Source organism: Scomber scombrus, chromosome 5, assembly GCF_963691925.1.
Source record: "Scomber scombrus chromosome 5, fScoSco1.1, whole genome shotgun sequence".
In the NCBI taxonomy this organism is placed as follows: domain Eukaryota; kingdom Metazoa; phylum Chordata; class Actinopteri; order Scombriformes; family Scombridae; genus Scomber; species Scomber scombrus.
This window is the reverse complement of record NC_084974.1, coordinates 16,906,628-16,923,044: the sequence shown is the minus strand read 5'-3', so window position 1 is coordinate 16,923,044 and position 16,417 is coordinate 16,906,628. Positions and strand designations below refer to the sequence as shown.

The following is a 16,417-nucleotide window of genomic DNA, read 5'->3' as shown; positions in this document are numbered from 1 at the left end:
AGGAGGAGAAAAAGAAGAAAAAAAAACACACACACAAATGCTCAATCACAGGAGTGCCAGAGGCCTGGATGAGAGCATGAAGCCTGTATTGATTGAGGAGTGGACACATGGAAATGAGAGCAGGCTGCAACAGGCCTGACAGTGCAGGAATGAGCACTTCATTTTTCTCATTTTAATTTTAATTTTACAGGGAATAGCTCATATGTGGTGAAATAGTGACCTTAGGGTGGATCAGGGTAATGTGGGACACTTTTTGCAATTCGGACTTGTTCACCATATTTCCATATGAATCCAATACACCTAATCCACCTAATATCATTATGAAATCCCTGAGATGTTTCCTTGTAAAGTCAAGACAATTTTTATTGTACTCAAAAGGAAAATGGCACATATATTAATATTCCTCGCATCAAATCATTTCAGAATTAGTAGATTTTGAATCTGGGACACTTTTTTTTAGGCTTAGAAATACTTTTAATTTATACAAAGCAGCCTTATCTGTCAAAACTTTCTGAAATGTGTATACTCATATTTGGTCATTTAATTTTGTTGGCCTACGTTATATTTTGCTTTCTGCATCAGATAGTTAAAAAAAAACTGGTAGCCTGTATAATGTTAAACAATATAACTTACACAGTTTGCATATACTGGTTAGCTTTAGAATAACTGAATAGAAAAAGTTGTCCCACATTAGTTAATGTCCCACATTACCTTAATCCACCCTATATGATGGCATTTTTTTTTTTGGATTTAATTTTCTTTTTTTATCCATACGTCCTAAATTCACCCAAATTATCAAGTGGCAGCTGAAATAATGACCACTATCCCTGTATGAAGCAAACTAAAACTCTCCTATAGAAGTTGAAAAGCAAGTCTTCTTTTTCAATTAAGGAAAGTTTATCTGTATAGCAGCTTTTGACCAGAGGGCAAATTCAAAATGCATTATGTAAGTAATAAAAAAGCATAATGACAAGCTATAAAATTCAAGGCAATAAATAAAACATAAAGTAGTATAAAATAAGAAAATTGAAATCAGTCACATTAGTGGGGCTAAAATTATAATACAGCTACAGTTCAGTGCAACATATTAATGAATATTTGAACATGTAATTTAAAACAACACTGAGGCAAACAAAAGATTAATTTAAAAGAAGTTGGTACTGACCTTAAGTTTTCTGTGAGTTTGTTGTAGATATGTGGTGTATATTAATAGAAAGTTATAGTATATTGAGACATCTTATGCAGTAAGTCTTTAAAATATAAACCTATGGTTGTAGTAGTAGTATGATTGTGAATCCCGCTATATCCAAAGAGGATATCAAGAAATGCTTAATTTGAATGTGTTAATTAGTTTTGCAGCAAAGTAATTTCATTCATCAAAGAAAGTCTGATTTTGATTACAACATTTTCCTGTTTATAGTCTTGTTTCTTTAAAGCAACTACTGATGTTCAAGGGACCCTGATTTTCTAGAAAATATTGAGTTGAGGCCTAAAATATTCACCTGATGTCTCTCTTTGAATCCGCACACACATTGTAGTCTCATTAGGATGCAAAAAATGAATTCAAAATTTTAATAAACTGCCAAGGCTTGAGGGTCTAAAGTGTAACATATTTACACACCTATTTATATATTTAAATATTTTAGAGACAGTTCCTGTTTTGGCACTAACTTTCTCCTCACCAGCAGCAATTTAATTGGAAAGAAGAGCAGAACGAGGCTGCAGCTGTTAAGCAATGTGACACAGAGAGCACAGGGGGGCAGCATAGTGCCACGATTATCTCCAAACATGAAGAATATTGAATTTCTCACTTGTAAATTTGATTATCAGCCTAAATTTTGATACACTAATGAAACAGTATCTAAATTCAGACATCCCGAAAAAAAAGTTCCTCTGTAAATAATTAAGTCAAATTTGGATCTAAATCATCCACTTTTTCCTGTCAGTTTTCAAAACAACTTAAATTGAAGATTTTATTTTGCTGCATAAATATTAATTAAAAGCCGTTTTAAATCATGATAACGGACTTAATCTTTTTTTTATTTGCAAACAGCAACACATCAGATGTTGGCCTGATTCTTTTGCCTCATAAAAGATCTTTTTTAAATTAATGTTTTGATTTAAGTTTTTTATGACTCCCCACAAACAAATAAATTGGCCTCATTCTGTGTCTACTTTTTTATTCCCCAGTTCAGGTAAACACAGTGTGCATGTGGATATAAGAGCAGTATGAAAGATATAAATACCTTGACAAGGTCATGTTAAAGAAAAGAAGTGCTCCTCACATGTTTTCCTCCTAATAGAGGGGTAATGTTTCATACATAAACAATCAGTCAGCCTGCGGTTTTTCCTTCTTGACCTGGGAATTTACGCATGCTTCCAGCCCAACAAAAGATAGAGACATCAAACATCTCCTCGCTTTTCAAATCATCAGAAGATATCACATTGAGAAATAAATCATTTTCTCTACAAATCAAAGTTATTAATGGCATTACATAGTGTAAAAATGCTCTGCTTCATCTGTACTACAAATATATTTTTACCCAAATACTTTATGCGTTTGTCGTGTTGTTGTGGTAAAATGAGGTTTCTGGAAACATAACTCACTGAGGATCAAATCACAGCAGGGTCTTTGATGAGGGCTTCACTTTCCTGCTTGTGTTAAAACTGGAGCGTCAGATTACAGCTACGCTCTCACGGGTTTTTTGATGCAGCCCAGATTGTGCGATGTACATGTCTGTTTGTTGAGTCTGGATGTTTCAGTTTGATCAGATAGAGATGGCTCTATCAGGCAGATCTAAGAGTGGCGGTTGGTCCTGGGCCATAAATAGTCTCTGAGCGCAACGACCTGCAGGAAACATTCACAAAGCTCAGGAGACGACTGTTGAGTTCCCCAGAGATGCTCGGTGCTATGATGAAGGATTAAAGAACGATTTCCTGCCACATAACAACTGGTTGAACATATGGTGAAATAAGGTAGCTTCCAATGCATCACTTTGTGACTTGAATGGGAAATTAACAGGTGTTGTATAAGAGAAACTGGTCTATAAAGAAAATCAAGATACACATTGTTTTGGGGGTGTGATTTGTTTTCGTGTATGATTTCCAGTATACCTTTACATCTTAAAGAAAGTCGTGTGACTGAAACACAATCACAGAAGTAGAGCACATGGCTATACATTGGCTAAATAGGTCATTTGTAGGGTGGGATTTGTAAAATAAGCTAGATGATAATGGGTTCACCATATGTATTCATTTCATGTGTATGTCGCCATCTGATCCTGTTTGCTCTGAATGCCACTTGTCTGCTTCATATTTGATTTCAGCCCTACCTCATCAGAGGGGCAGGTGAGCTGCAGTTAAATCGCAAACACCTGCAGCCAGCTGTGTTTCTCAGGGCCAGCGGGAGCCTGTATGTTTTCCAGTCCGGATCTGAGTCTGACACGTGAGGCCACAGGCCAGGATCACTCTAACGGAGTGACGCATAGGAGGCGTGTTAGATGAGGGCAACAGGATCGTGGGTAGGGAGGGAACAACAATGCAGGCAAAGGAAACAAACACTGCAAACATATAACGTCCCTGTAGATGTGCTCAAACACAAACATGCTCACTGAATGTATGAAATGTTTTTCCTGACAGAAAGCACTGATGTGAATGTACAATATTGTTTTTTTCTTATCAATCCTTGTCTTGTTGACATTGCTTGATAGTCCCACATACCCCACAGCTGTATGTGTTGTTTTTAAAAAAAAAAACATTATTGCAAAATCACCCATTTTATCCTTTGAATATTTCTTTTCTTTTCTTCTGAACTCATTAAAACCCAATATGCAGCAAAATGTGTGACAAAATACATATTGTCACCTCCATATAAGGACATATTTCTTGTTTTCTATTTTATGGATTATACATAAACAAATATATGTGCTCTTCCTGTTTACCAACCTCTGTTCACCTCATATGAACAAACCTCTCAGACCTCTCAGACCCTCAGATTTATGCTACATAACAATAAAGTTTGTGGTTCAATTCTGGCAACAGATCTTTGTTGCATGTCATTTCCTATCTCTCTCCCCACTTGTTTCCTTTAACCTCTTAACTGTCACTGTGTAATAAAAGCATACAATATACAAACTGTATATAAAAATGGCAAACGTATACATTTATTAGGGAATTTTAAGGGGTAGTGGAGTGTAAAACTGTACTGTCAGCAACAATCACAGATACAGAGCGTATGAAAATCCATTGTATTTTAACAGCTGGGCTCTCTGAAACCCCAAACAGAAGCATTGTGACATTTTCTGTAGCAGACATCTTGAAACATGTCATCAAATAAAAACGTTTACAACTAAATTTGGAAAAGTCATGAACTACCAAGGTGATAAAACAATGTTTTTGAATTGATAGACCCCTAAACAGAACATAAGGACTATATTTTGAAGCAATTGAGATGGGCTTAACATGGCCAGACCCACAGTCGCCTTGAGGCAAAAATGAGCTGTAGGCACTTTTTAGTCCACCCGCAACAAAAAAAAATCAATTTTTCTCAGAGAACCAGAAACCCACCATTACTCCTCACTGGAATACTTCCCATACTCTGGATTTGCTGTGTGACACTTTATTCACAGACCAAGTATTTAAGTTGTCTAACACCTTACACATTGTAGAAAGTGAGAATTTGCAATGGCATTTGATGTTGCTGTCATTGAACATAAGCTGGAGTTTAGCAAATTTAGCAATTTAGTTTAACAATATCAAAGGATATATTTTGATACAGACTCACCTCATGAGAGAGATCATCAGGAGACGGTAAAAATGTTAGCGCTATCTAAAGGGGCCTAAACATTTCAGTTTTATTCTGCTTTATGGGTGGATATTACCAAATGAAACATAGTAAAAGTTCAGTCAGGAAGACTATCTTCATGCAACTCCATTTTTAATATCTCTATTTCAACTCAAACAGCTGATCGAGGACATTCACGCTTTCAGTTAAACTAATCAGATTCCATTTCAATCTCTGTGAGCCAGTCATCTCGTTGCTGTCAAACCTTTAAAACTGTTCCTCTTTCTGCTGCTGTCAGCTGTCATTTCAGTGCCAGATCAGTGCAACCCTCCTCCACCTCCGTCAATTCCCATGTTCATCAGATCCAGTGTCCACGGATTGTTCCACTGAGCTCATCACAGTCCTGCTCCACACCACATCCATCCACATCATCATCCACTGCTATCACCCCTTCACCACCACCAGTGTCTAGATATTTCAGCGGACATTTCTGTGTTCTCCTCATGGCATGATCTCTCTCTGCAATGGTGTCACGATGGGGTCTAATCCAGACTTCTCACATAGTTTTTCAACCTTCCCTTGAGTGCACACAATGTCAAATAAATGTAATTTAATTACTTTCTAAGCTTCTTCTTCAATTAAGTCTCTCCTGTTTGAAATTAATTTGTTGTTTTTTTTGGCATAGACATCTTTATTCAGAAGTTGACAGACAGGAAACATGGGAGAGAGAAGGGGGTGTGACATGCAGTAAAGGACTTCCGGCCAGGATTCGAACCGGGGTCGGCTGCGTACGTGGAATGCACTCTAACCACTCGACCACCTGCACCTGAAATTAATTTGTAATCAAATGACCACAAAGCAGTTGCCATACAGACAAGCTGTAGCCTGTTTATAAAACAGCCTTAAGCTTATAGACGTGCCTAATTTAATTTAAATTATTCAGTGCATATACAAAGACAGCAGTGCTATAAAAAAAGGAAATCTGAACATTAACAAGTCCATGACGACTGGACAAACGCCATCTGTTGTGGAAGATCATGAGATACAACCCGAAATCTCCAGAACGGATACTTGTGGTTTGTTTTGTCATCTGCATAAAGACAGATTGCACACACATGCAAGAGTGCACCCAATGAAAACTGCTAGTGTCAAACTTTTTGTAACAAGATGTTCTGTCTATACTATTTAGCTCAGAGTGAACAGAGGAAGCTGTTTTATCAAGCAACACTAACAGAGTTCATCATCTTCAGGATCAAGGCGCTTTAAAAAACACTAACATATGCATGCAGCACAGAACCCTGCTGATAACCAAGCACACACTCACCCACTCTAAAATAGGTGAGATACACGCATACACGCGCACACACATGCACGTAACTTCAGCAGTGAGTTTGTCCTTTTTTTCTTCTTTTTTTTCAGGGCACGTTTTCAAAATGAAAAATGGTGAAGCTCTTGTGTAGATCTGCTGCAATACAATGACAGGAGTGTGTCAAAACACCACAACAAGGACAGATGATGTGGCGAATTTACAATTATACACGAGCACACACATTACATACAAGGCCCACAAGGACACTTCAGCACTGACAGATCGTAATGCAAAGTAGCAACAGCACATACATCGTCTCATATTCCTTCCACTCATACAATTTGTCTCACAATATAAATCCTTCATATCCTACACATGCTGACTTAAAGATATTTAATTTTGATAGAAAGTTTTTTTTTTCAAAAGGCGATATTCACACATTCAACTATCAGATGCAGGTGCAGTAGAAAGTATCACTTCAGTGTTGAGAAAGAAAGATCATGCCAGCTCTTGCTCAACATCACAATTTATTGATCCCCTTTCAGTCCTTCTAGACCTTCGTCAAGAGTATTTTAAACTATTCATACATCAGAAATCTTAAATAGACAATGCTTAACCCATTTTGTGTTTACAGGTATGGGACAATTATTGTCCTGTTGAAGTGTCTCTCAGTAATAGTGACAATATGTACAATTTGTCACATTACAGTCCACACATAAGAAAAAGAAAAGAAAACAGGAACAAGTGAGGCACCATGGCACACATTTATGTCTATTTACAAGAATATTTACAGAAAATGCATATCTAATGAGTGCAAGCATCAGCCTTGCAGCTTTCATGAGGCATTCATAGTTGTGCAATCATATGAAATACTTGTATATTGAGTGCACCATAAATAGGTCTATTTGATCTCAAAGCTTCTTAAAGCATAACATGCCATGGACTCTCATCATTCAGTCCTTTGTGGGATAATGTTGGCAAATTAAATATCCAGTATATTTCTCTTGTGTTAAGAATTGTATTAATGTTACAGTCTCTCTCTGGTCACCTTTTCAATTACCTGGAAACTGAATGACGAGGCGTCATGTTTGAAATCATTGAAATGTACAGCTATTGGGTAATTAATATAATTTCTCCTTATAGAGCTCTTGTGTTCACTTGTTCACCTGATTTCAACAACTTTTTTACCTTTATTGGAAAACAGAGATCTGCTCTTTATAAAAATGCACCTGAGAAGTGCTTAAAGAAGTTAGATACCACAGTGCTTTATGTTTTATTATTGGCTTTGGCAGTCTTGTAAACCACTGTACTCTATATGCTGCTACTAAGTTGCTATCTCTGTATGTGCACAGACTTTCACATGAGTTGTCTTTTATATAGAAATCTCTCCTTGGGCTCATTCCCCCTCATCTGTGTACACACACGTGTAAAAACCAAAATCAGTATGGCCTGCACTCCCATGATATTCTACAGATGTTAGAACAGAATAAGGCAAAAAAGCTTTTCAATGTGTCTCCCCTTCTTCCTGAAATAATCTACAAAAAGAGTTGAAATTGTCAGAGCTGTGCTGAGCTTTCCCCATTACTATGGGGAAATTTAAGTCCATTTTAAAAAAATGAGAAAATACTTGGTCAGTGTGATAGCTCTTAAATCTTTTCTCTCAATCTTTAATAAAAGACTGAAGCCACAGCTCTGTTGTGAACACTGCTGCACTTGAAAAAGGAAAAAAATGCTTTTATGCATTCTCCAAGCATTGCCTCTGGGCACTGCCTGTTGGTATCTATGTCCATTCAGACTCAAACTTAGCTTTTACTTGAGTGTTGTCTCCTGACTAGAACCTTACTTGGGTTGTATAAGCTCTCACATGTACGTTGCTTTGGATAAAAGTGTTAAAAAACTATTAAATGTTTATGCTGCTCTCTTGGCCAGGTCATTCTTAAAGAAGAGATTTTAATCTTAAATGTAGTCTTTACCTGGTTAAATAATGAATATAATAATTAAAAATGTAATGGAAGTGAGACTAACCTACAAGGACATTTGAAGTGGAACATGATATGTATAGTTTTTATCCTACAAATAGCACCTTTAACTTTGTATGAAATAGTTCAATGATAAAAAAAAAAACTCAGAACGTATAGAAGAGGGAAACAGATTTTCCCCTGATACAAGTTTAAGGTGTTTATGTAACCTTTTAGTTTTTGTTAGATGGACTGCAGTAAAATCAAAAGTGAGTGTGGTATCTCAAGGCAGAGCAAGAAAGTGTAAAACAAACTCAAGATTCCACTTTTGCCTTCTGCGACACTGAACATGCCGTGCGGTGAACGCCGCTGAGAGCCTTTACTCTAAGTGATGCCTTCTGCATCACAATTATCTACACACAGCCCTGCATCAGACCGTGAGTTGACTTTTATGTTCATGTGAATGTGGGCCGCAGCAGCAGTCGATGACAGCTTAATTCCCGGGCTGCCCCCTCTCCCCGCTGAGGTCCTCTGTTTGTGTGAGCTGACAGACAGAGATCAGACTGAGGAGAGATGAGTGAGAACCCTTCCAGTACGCTCAGGTTTCTGGGCTCTGTGAAAAGATTTGTTCAGACCATTCATATCTGATGGAGTTTCCCATGTTTTGCACTGTTGTTGAAGTGTTTGGATAATGAATCTCTCTATCTTTCATATCTTTGTGCACACAACAGATACAAGGCTGACGTTCAGTTTAGTTTAAATCTTCGATGCCACCAAAAGTACATCCCACGTTGTTGAACTTTTCTCTCGTCACACACCCTGGTAAGAGGGGTTCCAATCAATAACTTTGGATGTAGCAGGAAACAGGTAAACAGGTGTAGAGAAAAAAATAGAAGTGGAGGCAGAGAGAGGGGATGAATTGAGCTGGAAAGAGGGGTGACCTCAGTTTAAAAGGGGTTGGGAAATAGAGGGTTTAGGCCAACATGTGTGAGTGAGGTAAAAGGAGGCAGAAGGAGCAGGATAAGAAGGATTTAGGGGACCTGGGGAAAGAAGGTAGTACTGCTTTGATAGAGGTCAGAGTGTGAAGTTGTCGAGGAAACAGGCGAGGCAGGGGAGGATTGTTTCAAACATCTAATTTTGAGATAAGTGCCGTTTTTGAACACGTACCCGAGGAATGTGGTTAATGCAATGTTGACCTTTTGAAGATGACGGTGGGCAAACCTCTCTCAGGCGCTGAAATGACACGAGTGTGCTTGATCGTCCTGCTGATGAGTAACGCTGCTTCAGTCTCAACGCAGTTTAATGGATACAACTGTGATGCCAACTACCACAGCAGGTTTCCCGGTGAGAATGATCCAGATAACATATGTTCACTTTTCAGATTAGAAACGCTTCTTTTACTCTGATTGCAGATATGAGACATACGGCTTCTGTCAGTAGTGGAAAGACACATTTTACTCTTTACAACTGTCAGGTACTTGTACTTTATTGTTGAGCAGCTTTATGTAATTTTACATAATGTGATGGGTATGTAATATATATCTAAAATACAACATATGAAACTTTATCAGTAAGATATCAATGAAAACCTCCTCTTATATCCATCATTATCTCCGATGTTTTCACAGTCCACCAGAGACAGAGATATACCTTTAATGTCTGACATCAAGAAATATATGAAAATAGAAACTATTATATGATTAATAGATTTTTTCTTTCAGGGTGCATTTGTTAGTTATATTAAAGATAAAAACATGTAAGGCCTGGCTGTATATTGAACAATCACATGGATCATGAAGCATTGAAGTAAACACTTTCAGGGACAAATTATGAGTATTGTTACTTTTGATACTTAATGATGCTGCTGATACTATTGAGTATGACCATAACTTTTACTTGTAATAAAGTATTTTTACATTTACATAAGTAAGTAAAGGATTTCAATATTTCTTCCACTTCTGACTTGAATCTTCTAGGGTTAGGATTAGGTTAGGATTGTGATGCAGGGACCTAACAAAATAGCATAAACACATTAACAGACCTGTACCTGCAATTTGGGAGCAGATGATTTGGCCTCTTTGGAGCTCTGGTGGTTTTCTCAAATTGGCCTCAAAAACCTCAAATCAAAGGTCAAATTGTTAGAACTTTTTTAACAGCTTACAAAAACTAGTAATCGTAACATGACTTATCTTTGCAGCAGTGTGTTCAATTGTTATTTAACTAAAGCTCTCTAATTAACATTTTAGATTTTAGTTTTCATTTGTTAGTAAATTGGCAGAGAACGATAAGAAGCAAGAAATAGTCTTGCACCCCTAACTCCCCTTAAAATTGTAGTTTTTACACTAATAGTTTTTGTACAGTTTAAACAAATGTTTTGTTTTAATTAATTTCCTACTTTCACACAGAGCCAGGCTAGCCGTTTCCCCTCTGTTTTCAGTCTTTATGCTAAAATAATTGGCTAAATAAATTTTAAACTACTTTTAAAATCCATGTCCTCATAATCCAAAAATCCTGAGGTTGTTTTCATTCCCAACATCTAATAGGCAACATCTTACAATTAATCAGGTGAAAGAGGTTCTGCAGCTTGAAGACAATAAACGCTGGTCAAAAGTCTAAACTTCCTCTCAACTTTTTCATCCCTCTCTGTTTCTCCAGGCGAGCGGGACATCAGTGTGTACTGCGGGGTTCAGACCATCACCTTGAAGATCAACTTCTGCCCCGTGCTGTTTTCCGGCTACACTGACACAGATTTGGCCCTGAATGGTCGTCACGGGGACGCCCAGTGCCGTGGCTTCATCAACAACAACACCTTCCCAACAGCAGTCCTGTTCAGTATCAGTCTCAGCACCCTTGAGGCCTGTGGTAACAGCCTGGTGGTAAAGAATACACAAACACGAGAACACTGTGTTAATATAATCAATAGGTACCTTCACTGTGCTGTTTATTGGCTTGAGACAAAGTGACGTGGCCGAGATGTTTCTTTCCGCAGGTCAGCACAGCCTACGGGGCCAACGCCTATGGGAATATGTCTCTAGTACAAATTGGGAACCTCTCGGGCTATATCGACACCCCTGACCCACCAGCTATAATCAGCTACTTGCCCAGTTTGTTGTATAAATTCAGCTGCAGCTACCCACTGGAGTACCTGGTCAATAACTCACAGCTGGCATCGTAAGTTGCTGCCCAAAAAAGATCTCTCAGTGTCCAAAGATAGCCTAACCTTTCAGGAATTACTCAGTGGATGTGTTCCTCTTCAGCTGTATGAAGACTTTTTAATTTAATTAAGAGCCTTGATTATTGTTTTTCTGAACTGTGTTGACATTTAAGTAACTCATTTAAAAGCCTGAGTGGCTTTGCGTCTTATGATTTTCACTAAACAGTTTATTCCTACAAAACACGTTAAAAAAAAGAGAAACTGATCAAGATGTAGAGTAAGTAAAGCAAACACCCACAACATGTAAGTAAATAGCACTAAAATAAATGTGTCTTTTCACAGCTCTTCTGCTGCTGTCTCTGTCAAGGACAGCAACGGTACATTTGTGAGCACACTGAGTATGATCTTGTACAATGTGAGTAAAATACTGCATTCAGCCTGTTGCGTGCAATCATTTTCGTTTCAATTCATGGTGGTTATTAGATTATAAAGTTCAGCGGGATTTGGATCAATCAGAATTGAGTTCATGATCTTTGAATCATGTTTGTGTTTTCTTAAAAAAAAAAAAAAAAAGTTGGCCATGTTAGCAGATTGAATCTTCAAGGATAAGTCTAGAGAGTTTTCATATTTTTCTGAATTTTTTGTGTAGCAAAGTCCTGACATGTCAGTGTGTCTCAATGTTATTCCTTCTTATTTTGAATCTATCCATATACATCATCCTGCAACTGTAAATACTCACTAGAGCAACAAATGTGTATAAATCCGCTACTGAATATAGTCCTCAAAAAATGCATAGTTTACTCATGTTTGAGTAAAATTTACTTATGACTACAGTGCTGAAAAAATATTTAACCTTTTCAACAATAAGAAACTATGTATTCATGACATGTTTTAAAGATTAATGGATTCAGTAAGAATAAATGGGCTTGGGGATAAGAGCCTTAGACAGCAAGGAAGCCGGACTTTACTGAGAGACAGACACAAACACATTTGCTTTTGGTAATTTCATAAGATAAACATAGAATATCACCAGCCTTATCTTTTAACACCTCATTACTACAGGACTGAACCCACATACAGATCCTTTTACAGTCATTTCAAGTTTACAAATGTGTATTTGAAATAAAAAATACACATACTATATTTTTCTTTCCTTCGCTTTGACTCTTTTCTGAACAGGATTCAACCTACAATCAACCTCTCTCTATTCCAATGGCTGGACTGGCTCTGAAAACCAGAGTATTTGCTGCTGTGAAGGCCACAAACTTGGACAAACGGTACCACAAAACAATTGTTGACTTGTGAATATTTGTTTAACTTTAAAAATGTGATAAATGTCTGTGAAAATGTTGCTAATCTAACATACATTTCAACAATGTCTACAAAGCAGAGATACGATTTGGGATATAGTCAATCACAGCATCTTTCCCACCATTATTTTTCCTGAGTCAGACTTTTCTTTCTATGGTTTGCTTACATTCATTAAGCCATTATGTTATTATATGATGTGAAGGCGCCAGTCTGCAGGAGAGAAAGGCAGATCTGCGCTTTCCCATGTGTAGTTAGATCTCTATCCTCTATCCAAATCTCACAGTTTTGTCCCCATGCAGGTGGAACATCTTGATGGACTACTGTTACACAACCCCCTCAGGGAATCCTAATGATGAACTACGCTACGACCTATTCTTTGGGTAATCTTGCTTTTTTTCCCCTCAAGATGATAGACCACAAAAGGGAGCCATTATCTATTCAGGCTCTTAACCTCCGCGGATATCCATGAAGGCTACTTTTTTCCTCAATGAATACTTAAGCATACGTCAAATAGTAATTTTCAGTGTGTGCATGCATGTGTATTTGTGTTTCGTGCTCTTTTGACACAGCTGCTACAAAGACCCACAAACGACCGTTTTTGAGAATGGAAAGAGTCAGATGGGCCGTTTTTCCTTCGAGGTCTTCCGTTTTGTGAAACACAGACACCAGAAGATGTCGACCGTGTTTTTGCACTGTGTCACAAAGCTTTGCAGAGCAGACGACTGCATCATGCTCATGCCAGTAAGTACGAGAAATCATGAATCTCAATCTGCGACTCCCCATGTGCCTCCCTGACCTCACAGAGTAATAAAATCTGATTATGTGATTGGCAGATCTGTGGGCGACGACGCAGGCGGGATGAAGGAGTGAATCCTGATTCCCTCCCAGCAGCATCTGGGAACGCCATTATCACCGCTGGACCAATCATCACCAGGAGTGGTACAAACAATAAAGTCACTCTTAAAGGAATAGTTTGCCATTTTGGGACATATATTTATTTGCTACCTTGCTGGATAACATTGTAATATCTGTACAGACCAAATGTAAGGCTACTGTTAGCAACCGGTTAGCTTATCTATGGCCAAAAGATAGTCCTACACATGGTAAAAACCAAAACGTTTTTTGTCAAAATTACACAAATTAAATATACTGTGTTAATTAAAGAGCTTTAGAGGTGCTGGTAAGTGGATTTTTATTAACTCTGTACAGAATCAGGATAGCTTTTATCCCCTTTTTCAAGTCTGTATACAAAGCTAAGCTAATCAGCTGCTAGCTGCAGTTTCATATTTAATAGATTGATATGAAAGTGGTATAAATGTTCTCATCTAATTCTTGGTAAGAAAATGAATAAACACATTTCCTAAAATCATTCCTTTAAATTGAGATCATACATCTACAGAACCATTGAGAATTAACGTATCTGTAAAATTAACCATGATAAACACTTTTTAAAATATTTTTTTCAGATGAAACTCCTGTCAACAACTCTCAACTAGGTAAGTTCTCTTGTGCAAGGTTAAGAGACATAAAGAGGTTTAAAATATGACCTGTGACTAAGTCCTGGGATAGGCGGACAGGAGATACCCATGGAAATTGTTGATTTAAGGCAACAACAACAAAAAGGTTCCACTTCTCTTTCTGAAAGAAAAAGAAACAAACTCAGGTCATGTTAAGCCCCACGTCAAAGAATGTGTCTGTTTTAAGTTTCTGCTATTGTTCACCTTTCCCTCCACCAGCATCTGGTGACCCCTCCCATCCGATGAACCCGGTGACCAGCGCTCTGATCTCAGGCGTGGTCATTCTGGGCGTGGTCAGCGTGGGCTTCTTACTGCTGTTGCTCCACCTCCTGCAGAAGTCCCGCCTCTCAATGGCCGCAGCCTCAGGTGTTTGGAACCCCAGCTTTAAATGACCACACATCTGTATATAACAACATCTGTGTACTGACCAAATGTGCAGAGTATGTAAACGTTGGACACACAAACTTAAACACATTATTAAATTTGTATTGTATTGTTTTAGGTGTTGTGTGTTTATTGCCTTCAATACCTCATTATTCCTGTCCCTCATTGCCCTCTAATGTTTGGCCAGTTACAATGTTTACAGAAGCTTTGCAACAGTTGTGTTTAATTATATATACTTATTTTACTTTTTTTTTTACAAATTTAAACCACAATATGAACAATTATCATAATGTTTTACTGTCATAATGTTGACTTTGAATCTGCATTTACCCCCAATGAACAAATAAGCATCATACACTGTTTTTAAATACATTTAGTGCATTTAATTTTTATGTTTACATTTATTTTCAAGCTCTTTGCTGCTTTAGACAATTTAGCTGTATAATTGTTAAAGGGATAGTTAAATATTTTGTTTATTCCATTAAAAAAATCATTTTTAAATGGCATTTTTATGGGGTGTTTGTAATGGATGAATTGGCAAGCTTTTAAAGGTGCTGTTAGATGTTAATTGCTTGAGTCAGGCTAGCTGTTTCCCCCTGCTTCCAGGCTTTATGCTAAGTTAAGCTAACAAGCTGCTTGATATTTACTGTACAGACATGACAGTTATATTAATCATCCTGTTTAACTCTCAGCAAGAAAGTACATTTCAAAAATAATCTTCTTACTGTACTCACTTATTCTGGAGTAAGTATGTGAGTAAGAGGACCTTGAGCTGAGACTGTTTTTATCAAATGCTTTTTGGAAGGACAAGAATATCAAGACAACTGGATTCAAGCAATGAATATGCAAAAGTTCCTGTTTTGTTTTTGTTTTTTATTGGCAGCATTATTTCATACTTACAATGTGAATAACTGTACATTTTTATGAATGTTTGTATTTACAACATGGCTTTTGGCAAGTTCTTTCATCAACATAAACATTTAACTTCTCCACATGACATATTTCTACTGTGACCAAAGTAAATAAATTCTGTTAATTCTTTAGATGCCATCTCCCTCATGATTTCTCTAATTACAATCAGTAAAGTTTACTTATTTTCCTTTACTAAATTGGCACATATGCGTGAAAGTTTTTCAAATGTCATGGCCTCTATGGGTGTCCAATGTCCAGGAAAATGAACAAACCGGGCAGTTCCAGATCTCATTGGATGACCGCCAGAATTAATCTTTCAATTTTTGCTGTATTGATTTTCTTTCCGATGACCTATATAAATGTCTATTTGGCGGCAGCTGCGTCTCACGTGTCTGACACCAAGGCTGTATTTGCGACCCGCACGGCTCTACTGCATTCATTGCTCTTTATCACTCTAATCCCTTATTTCAAAAGCTATTTTGTGATGTATTCAGCGTGCAAAATGACCACTGATAACTGAAATGAGAGGAATAAATGTTATCATCCTCCCTCTCAGTTTACTATCAGCAGTAATTGATTAAACCCTCCTCCCTAAATGGAAATGAGGCTGGGGTTTGTTCTGAATGTTGAAGCCAAGTTCAGCCAAGTGAAACCCAAAGAAAACTTTTATTTCTTAAGACCTGAGGAATATTTGGGAGGGTGCGTGTGGGCAAGTTGACAGAAAGGATTCTAAGCACATTTAAGTGCACATATCATGACAATAATAATGTGTCCTGCATTTAACAGTGTGGCTTCAGACGTTTGATAAAAGATTGACGGAGACGCCCATCCGCCAATTTGACCCTGATCAGAGCTTTCCATTCCCAGGTGGCTCACCTGACAAGATTGGGTTACTAACTGTCCCTCATTTTCTTTCAGTTAAATTGCAGTATGATCCAAATATGAAATCATGCTCTAAATATGTGGGAAAGTGTGCTTTGGATCACAAGAAGAAATACATGTATTCTGATGTAAATCATGTGCAATACACACTTCAGCATTAAGACTTTCACAAGGTGCAAACAGTTAAAATGCAAGTCAATCTAACAT

At 37.5% G+C, this 16,417-nt stretch overlaps 1 protein-coding gene across 1 annotated transcript; it reads left to right on the top strand.

Annotated features, from left to right (window-relative positions):
• The first annotated feature begins 9,270 nt into the window (after positions 1–9,270).
• Positions 9,271–14,424, top strand: zpld1b (zona pellucida-like domain containing 1b). The gene is made up of 10 exons (XM_062419499.1): positions 9,271–9,394; positions 10,706–10,926; positions 11,040–11,221; positions 11,547–11,619; positions 12,384–12,481; positions 12,815–12,895; positions 13,085–13,256; positions 13,349–13,454; positions 13,982–14,011; positions 14,252–14,424. The coding sequence occupies exons 1-10, from the start codon at positions 9,289–9,291 to the stop codon at positions 14,422–14,424; spliced, it is 1,242 nt and encodes a 413-aa protein (XP_062275483.1). The 5' UTR covers positions 9,271–9,288.
• Positions 14,425–16,417: the final 1,993 nt, after the last annotated feature.